The 8354-nt window shown below is 39.4% G+C and overlaps 2 protein-coding genes across 5 annotated transcripts; one reads left to right on the top strand and one right to left on the bottom strand.

Annotated features, from left to right (window-relative positions):
• Positions 1 to 250: 250 nt before the first annotated feature.
• Positions 251 to 1279, top strand: LOC106294855. The gene has a single exon (XM_013730539.1). The coding sequence runs from the start codon at positions 473 to 475 to the stop codon at positions 1061 to 1063; it is 591 nt and encodes a 196-aa protein (XP_013585993.1). The 5' UTR covers positions 251 to 472; the 3' UTR covers positions 1064 to 1279.
• Positions 1280 to 1844: 565 nt separating this feature from the next.
• LOC106294854 lies at positions 1845 to 4806 on the bottom strand. Of its 4 annotated transcripts, XM_013730536.1 has the most exons (5): positions 4716 to 4806; positions 4527 to 4588; positions 4353 to 4440; positions 3325 to 3860; positions 1845 to 3248 (listed from the first exon to the last, which is right to left on the bottom strand). In XM_013730536.1, exons 3-5 carry the CDS (start codon positions 4415 to 4417, stop codon positions 2071 to 2073), a joined length of 1779 nt encoding a protein of 592 aa, XP_013585990.1. In that variant the 5' UTR covers positions 4418 to 4440; positions 4527 to 4588; positions 4716 to 4806; the 3' UTR covers positions 1845 to 2070. The 4 variants fall into 4 exon arrangements, with proteins under 4 accessions (XP_013585990.1, XP_013585991.1, XP_013585989.1 ...); XM_013730537.1 differs by having other exon boundaries at positions 4353 to 4432; positions 4527 to 4720; XM_013730535.1 differs by lacking the exon at positions 4716 to 4806 and having other exon boundaries at positions 4528 to 4709.
• Between the last annotated feature and the right edge of the window lie 3548 nt (positions 4807 to 8354).

The following is an 8354-nucleotide window of genomic DNA, read 5'->3' as shown; positions in this document are numbered from 1 at the left end:
TATTATAAAATGATGGAAAAAAATTGAATTGGAAAAATTAATTTATCTTAACTTTTATAGATGACAATTATATGTTACAAACCAGTTTCTCATTAAAAGTAAATATCACAAAAATGTTTCAAAGCCTTTTTATAGCGTAATAAAAATGAACCGCATAATAAAACTTTTTGTTATTAATATCTACTATACAGTTAAAACAAGGGTAGTTCGGTAAATAAAGGAACTCCCATATCTCTCATTTCAGATCCTCCTTTCTTGCTACCACCGCCTATTCGTAAAAAAGAGAGAGAGAAAGACGCAATCTTTTCTCTGTATCTTACAAGTTTCCTTCTCTCCTCTTCTCCACTTTCTAACTAAAATCTGTATCATTCAATCGCAAAGATTGGATCTTTCTTTCAATGAAATAAATAAAGATTCTGATATCATAAAAACCGAACCTTTAATTCATCTTGGTTTCGTAATCTCTTCTTTTATGGTTTTGATTCCTTCGAATCGATCACACTTTCTATTCCCGAGTCTGATCCTATCGCTTCTCATCATTCTAACAATCGAGAAACCCGACCCGGAAGCCATGAGAGTCCACCCAATCCCCAGAAACCTTAACAAAAACAACACCTTGATCCACCACCATCGTCGTAACCCGACCCGAGAACCCGGAAAGAATCTGCGTCGTTTACCGCACATCTTCAACCGCGTTCTTGAGCTTCCGTTAAGGTCCGAAGCAAATGTTTCCGTGGAGGAGAAACACGATTGTTTCAGATTCGTGGCGGAGACAGAGGGTCTCTGCGACGGCGGAGAGATGAGGGCTTACGTGGTGGATATTCATCCCGGTATAACCAAGATCGTTGTGAGGACAAATGGGTTGTCTTTGGGGTTGTCGTTGGACGAGTTGGAGCTCGACATGTGGCGTTTTAGGCTTCCGGAGACGACAAGGCCTGAACTTGTTACGGTGGTTTGTGTTGGTGGGGTTTTGATTGTTACGGTGCCGAAGATGGTTCCAGAGGAGGAAGATGGTGGTTTTGGACAAGGTATGGGAAGTGGGAGGCTTGTTCTTGTTCAGTAATGCTTTGGAAAAAAAATACAGTTTGGTTGTGTAATGATATGATGTCTTTAAAAAGATTTGCTTTTGAATGTTTGTTAGCTCTGTGATTTTCAAGAAACGTGAGAGAAGAAGAACAAAACATCTAATCTTCCTCGTTTCTTTCATATATTGTTGTTAGCCTTACTTTTTGTTGGCAGTTTAGCTGAAAATAAAAAGACAGGTTGAGACTTTGGTTGATTTAACAGTGTATAAAAAAATCCAGGAAAAAAAAGAAATGGATCATTGTTCTGTGCAACGTAACCTCCAAGCTGAAGAACAGTTCAATATTTGTAGACTTTGGGAAACGTATAGTGAGAGAATTGTTGAAAAGTTTTGTCATTCACCGGGTAGACACCAAAATTTATTCAAATTAAAAGGACATCAAAATCTTGTAATAGAGTATTTAGTGCTTCTCCTTTTGCAGACTTCTTCATGTTTCTTCTCTTTCTGCACTTTGGGGCAGAAGAGCATGAATTTTTCGACGGCAGTTTCTCCGAGGTCCACTTGTCATCCAGCTACTCCAATGAAATTAACAAAGCTACTCAACATTTCACCATCACAATTGCAATCTTTTCTCAAAAACGCGTGGTCACTTTCTCCACCTCGTTAACGAAGAAACTCATATCTTGAACTAAATGCGACTGTCAGGTCCCAAATCCAGTGTCAAGAGCTTGCTACACGACATCTTTATTTGGCTCAAACTTGGTCATAATCAATATCTACATACCACGACAGCAAGCTTCTCTTTCCTAAACACAAGATAGGTGCACCAAGCATTCCTAGCACTAAAGAGCAGGCGCTTGAGCCGCCCAAAACGCTCTTTCCACAGTACATTCAACATAAAAGCATACATAAGATAAAACACTCCAAGCCTAAAACAGTCTGCAACATTAGACCCCACAAAAGGAAAAAAAAAACCCGCTAAATAATAATACAACAAGACTGGCTTAAAGGTGCGATAAGTCAATAGGCTGCCAGATCTGATCTCATCAGAGGAAGAAGCCTTTAAGAGGAGTGAACTTGGAGAGGATCTCTGCTTCACGCTTAAGTGCATTATCTTTCTTACATTCCCATTCATGCTTCTTCGAGTTAGCTGACTGAACCTCCTGCACCACTTTAGGAATCGAGTTCGCCACCATCTTCTGCCCATAGCTAAGATCAACCTTCTCCTTCTCCTTGCTCCCTATGTACCGCTTCAGCTCGTTCCTCCTAGCTTGAAGCTGACCGATCTGGTCATCAATCTGGCGAATCGCCTCAGAGTTCTCATCTACTTCCACCTGTATACTCCCTAGTTTGTGCCTCAGATCGCTGTACTCGTATTTAAGCGACGCTACTTTAGCTTTGTTGAGCTCAAGCGCAGAGAAGAACCAGTCTGCTTCTTCAATCACACTCTTGTTCTCCTGGAAGACTTCACTGAACGTTTGAATCTCTTCAATAAGCTTCAACCTCACTATCTCTTCAGCGGAGAGGTTTGGATCTTTCCTCAGTTTAGTTGCTAGCGCTGCTATCTCCGCAGCGTCCTTGGAGACGAACAGAGCGGGGAGATCTTTCTCAAGGAGAGACGAGATCTTCATTCTAGCTTCAGCCCATTCGTACTCTTTCATTGGAGAGCTTGCAGTGACGAGAACAGAGGAAGACTCTCTTGCAGCATCTTCTTGACTCTCATGAAGAAGGTTCTCAAGAGAGTTTAGGTAGCTATCAAACTCTATCGGGTCAACATCAATAGGCTCGTGAGAGACCGCGAGTACACCGTTCATAGGAGAGACATAGATGTGAGGGATGGAAACATCTTCTTCTTCCTCAAAGTTAGCTCTGCGTTTCTTTCTCCTGCCGCAAGTGTTTGGTTCACCTTCCTCGTTGAGGTTGTTTAAGTCCACAGCGCCGCCGTTCTGGTGGTTAGAAGAGCGTCTTCCGGATTGACGAGATGGTTTTGGTTTGGTGGAGGATTGAGTTCCAGAGGCGGGAGTTGTAGCTCCTTTCTTCTTCTTGTTGCCACTACCTCGTGGAGTTGCTTTAGGTTTAGGTTCTTCCACATGGTCATAGGTAGGCATTGGATTCCTCTTCCTCTGGCTGTACCTGGAGTTTCCTTCTTTAGCATTCTCATCATTAAGGGCAGCTTCAGTCTGTACTTCCTTCGGTGTCTCCTCAAAAAGAGACGCTGCATCAAGTACAAAAGAAAGTAAAGTATCCTGAGTTGTTCAAACATGAACTTTAAATGCTGACCAAGAATAGCAGTATGTTACCTTTGTTGGCAGGCTGGAAGAGAGCAGGGATCTTCCAGCTAAACGACGCAAAGAACGCATCAGCATCCATGCCAGGGAAACCCGTTTGGATGTAACGAGCAAGAGTGGGTTTGCTTGCGAAAGACTTTGGAACATTCTTCTGTTGAAGCCTTTGAGGTAGAATCAAGAACCTGTCTTGATGAAACCCAGTAGCAGTCACTCTCCTCCCAACTCTCCAAGTCCAAACATCACCAGGGCTTGGCCAATCAACAGGGGCGTAAGGCAGACCTTGTCCAGTTGAAAACTGTGGGATAGCTGGAAGTTGGTTGAGATCGGGTTCCCCATGAGTGAAGGAGCTGTTGTTGTCTACGCTTCTCTTTCCATTTTCCTTAGGCTGAAAGGACTCTGGCTCTTCTCTGTTGAAACCGTTGCTCCAGAAGTCGTCCTTCTCTTGCTGAGTGGCGTGGAATGGGTCAGGTTCGTTTTCTCGGTAAGTTGAGAGTGGGACAGGTTCAGTGTCTTGGTAGGTACTGTTTGGGACTGGTTCGGTATCAAACCTGCATGTAAATTAACAGTAGAGGAGCTGAAGATAAAAAGTTAAAAACAAACACATGACTCTAAATCACGCAGACCTCAAAAACAAACAAATCATTTGCCTTTTCAATAGCTCCAATAAACATGTCGACAAACTATACGATAAGGAACAAATGACAAATCGAAAATGGAGAGTCTAGACACACATAATCGGTTAACCCTAAAGACACAACCTTTCTTTTGTAACAGCAGTTAGTTAGTATAATAAGAACCCTAAGTTTTGTTCAAGGGTATAATCTTTCTTTGATAGTATAAAGTATAAACACAATAACGGAATTGTGATAGATATTTGCTTAAACATTACAATCTAGGTCTAAAAGAGGGAGACTGGTCCCATTTTCCGACATAACTCACACTACAAGATTCTTGTTTGTTCAAGGAACTAGCGCTGAGATTCACATACATATGATAACAAAAAAAAAAAAAAAACAGAACAGAACGATAGTTATATATACCCAGGAGGAGTTTGACCATGGATCTGTTGATGCATATCTATAGGATAATAAAACGGAGCAGACATGCCCACCACTAAACCCTAATCTCCTGCACAAGAGAATCCAGTTAAGCATAATTCGGCGATAGAAGCATGAAAGTTATAAACTTTGTATGTGATTGTGAAGAAGAACGAACGTTTTTATAGGCAGATCTAAGCCTTATCTCGGTCTCTCTGTCTCCATTTCTTCTGATTTATCTGTTCACCATGGAGAGAGAGATGTGGTTTAGTCTTGAAGCTGAACTGCAACTAATAATCAAGGAGAATTGACTATTATGCCATTCATGTGGGTTCTGATCTTTTCTCGAAAGTAAAAGAATCTTGCCTTTGATGTCAACTATGGTATCACACCTAGTTTCTTTGGTCAGGTTTTCAAGCCTTTTGTTTGTCCCCGTATCTAGCGTCAACACTAAAGTCTTTCTTTTAAGAAAAAATTAAATTAATAAAACTTTATAGCTTTATAAATAAATGAACTAAACCAAATTTTTGCTGAGTGGGTGTATATATTGGATCTCTTCTATAATCTTCGATATGGATCAGTATGGGTTAATATGTCATTTCTTTGAAGAAAAAACGACTAAAAATAGACCATTTTCATTTCCAGCCAGATGATTCATGATTCAATGCCATGGGTCACACCGTCACATTCAAGAAATTCAAAATGTTTTATAGTTTCCAATTAGTTTCCAAACTTTATAAGAGTTATTTGTTGTTCAGAGAAAATAATTAATTTTTAATAGATTTATAAATATTTAAAATACTTTTTGCCAACTATTTTAAATAATTATATTCAAAACACCTTCAGTCAAACAGTCACTATGATTTTGATCAAAATTATGGCCCAAAAATTTAGATTAAAATCAGGATGAAAAGAGAGAATCAGAGCATACATCATGTATGTTGAGTTTTTTGATGTTTTATTGTTCTCTAGGCTCTAGCAGCTACTTCGTTTATTCCAGAAATTTTCAATGTTCATGCTTGTAAAAATTGAAAAAAAAAACAATTTTGATTAAAAAAAATGTTCATGAGCTTTAAAAGTATTTCCAACCCATATTATTTTTATTGTAAAATAATGTAGAGTAAAAATATTTTAACTTTGCTCTATCTTTTATTCTATAATACATTTAAAATAGATTTACTCTACAAATAAAGTAATAATTGTTTTTTCATTATTCTATATCGAATTATGTCATCATAATAAAATTACACAAAGTATTAATAAATTATATAATCCAAATTAGTTGGATATTGATTAAGTTGTACGGAACTTTATAGTTTATACTATGATGGATTCGTTTTTTCTCCTTTTTGATGGATAATTCATGATTTGTTATTTTGTTATTTTTTTTGGAAAAAAAATTGTTCGTTTCTTTTCGGAGGATTATCCTTTCCTCGGTGATGAAAAAATTAAAGGAAATCAGTGAGATTGACAAAATTGATTTGTTTTCATTAAAAGGAAGAAATAAGTAGAATGAGTAAAATCTAAAGCACTTAATCAATTTAAATTTTTTTGAATAGAATGAATGAGTTGACTCAATTTATATGCAATTGGATTGGATCATCTGTTTAGTTAAATTATAGTTATTTAAATTTTACCTTGTTTATTTCGGTTATTTATTCTATTTTGGATTTAAATAAAAAATATTAAAATGAAAAAAAGGACAAGAGCATCTGAGAATTTTTTTTATATAGGTTTAAAATCATATGAGCATTTGATCATAATTTTGTGAATGATAAAAAATGACAAAAATAATGAAAAACAGAAGATCCATATTTTAATGGTTTTGGGTGGATAGTCCAACTATGCGCTTAAGTTTTCTGATTCTTCACACCCCTACCCTACATATCTTTTCTTAAGTTTTGGAGTGAAAAGAAAATGAAAACTTAATTAATTTTTATAAGAGGAATCTTTTTGGGGAAGCCATTTACGCCCAGATCAGGGTTGAATCTATGAAGAGCCGAAGAAATAGGGATGTGTTTGCTGGGGAGATAGCTGCGCGTGAAGGAGATAAATTGGGTGAAAATGTCATTTCCGAAGGTGGTGGAAAGAAATCGAAGAAGCGCAGGACACAATCTGGTAGTGATGAGAAAGAAGCACTACTTACTTGATGATAATGCTAAGAGAGAAACGGGAAAGAGAAGGCGTGTTTGTAGAACCAAAAATCTACACTAAGTATTTGATAGTGATCGGGGTTTGATCTAGGAAAGACAAATGATGTAGGCAACGATATCTTTAGAACACAACGATGTTAAACAGTTTCCTAAAAATGGACTTTATTGATGAATAAGATCGAATACAATGAGTTGAACTAGATCGAGTGATACAAATGAGATCCGTAAAGAAAGAATCTAAGATTGGGATGAAAACAAGGTCGATATAAGTGTGTAGCTCTCTCTCTAGGGTTTTCAACGTGTCCTCCTTCATGTCCCTTCTTCTTCCTTTATAGTGTGTCCACCTCGTGATCTTCGTAACTGCTCCACGATCTCCGTGGCTGCTCAGCGATCTCTGGGACCTCGAAGTCTTTGTTTTCGAGCCCGATATGTTTTCTATGAGCTTCAGTTCCTTACGGCCCATATCTTTGATCGCAGCCCATTAATGTACTGACTGAAATTGGGTCCAACATTTGTCTCTAGTCTCTTTTGATTTGATCGAAAGGAATAAAGAGGTGGTAGTTATCAATTCAGGTTTTTTCGTTTGATAACCGATGCAATTTTGGTTTGACGGTTCTTGGAAAATCGTTGTTTGGCGCGAAAATTTCATTCTCCCTTTTTCGTTTTTTTTTTTTTAAAACGCATAACGGCTATATCAGCCGCCGCTAGGGCAAAACCTAGGTCATCATTATTCTTCTCGGGGATGCTGATAGAGCCGTTAGGATGATTATAAATACGTGAGGTTTACATTTACACTTCAATTCTTTTTTGCATCTCTCGTTTTACTTCCGCTCTTAAAATTTCCCGATCATCGAGCTTGAGATGTCTTTATCGTTCAGTTTCTCTCGTCCGACGACTACAATCGATGATCTAGAGGATCTTTATAGGACGTACGGGGTTGATCGTGCCGTCGTTCTCGATTTGGCCGGCGCAACTGAGACTCCCGAAACTGTACGGGAAGGTTATTGCGGAGCCTATCTTTCTTTCTTTCACTCCTGTGGTCTTATCTTCCCAGTCTCGGAGCCGATACTTGAGATTCTGGCGGAGCTTGGGTTATCGCTTACTCAGATCCTCCCGAACTTTCTTAGGTATCTTATCGCCTTCTTGGTTAGGGCTAGGGAGGAAGGTCTTTCTTCTGGCATTAGTGAGTTCCGACAGCTCGTTCTGGTGAAGCGGAACCAGCAGAGCCCTGGTACCTTCCTTGTGTCTCCGTGCCCAGGTCGCCACATCATCGAGGACATCCCCTATCGCGATGAGAAGTGGCGCGAGCAATTTTTTCTTTTTCAAGATGGATCGAGCATCTATGGGTGTATTCGACTACTCTCGGCTTCCTCGGAGTTGGGCCGAGAATATCGGTTAGTTTTCTTTTGTCTATGTGTCGATTTTTCTTTTTGAGAAATAGGTGACTCAACTTTTTGCTCAACTTTTCATTTTTCTTTGATCGATTTAGCTCCTTCCGGAAGCTCTTCGATGCCAGACAGGATTTTTGGTTTGATCGAGATTCTTCGGAGAGGTTGTTCGAACTGGTCTCCGTTCGACCAAACTCAGATTCGAACCGTCTTTGCTGTGCCGGAGGGGATCAACAGGGCCCCTCTTGTTGGGGGTTCTGAGGACGAGGCCGAACACTCCCAAGAAGTCATAGCGACTCCTTCCGTTCAGGCCCAGTCTTCGGATTGATTAACTAGACAGCTCGTGAGGAGGTCGTCATTCCGCACTTCCGGGTCTGCATCGAGGGGCTGAGCTTCTAGAAAATCTCCCATAATCTCGATTCACGACTCCGACGATGAGAACGCTTCGGAAGAGAGACGATCTC

The sequence above is a fragment of the Brassica oleracea genome, chromosome C5 (genome assembly GCF_000695525.1).
Source record: "Brassica oleracea var. oleracea cultivar TO1000 chromosome C5, BOL, whole genome shotgun sequence".
In the NCBI taxonomy this organism is placed as follows: Eukaryota; Viridiplantae; Streptophyta; class Magnoliopsida; order Brassicales; family Brassicaceae; genus Brassica; species Brassica oleracea.
The sequence above is the reverse complement of the archived record's forward strand: the minus strand, read 5'-3'. Positions and strand labels throughout refer to the sequence as shown.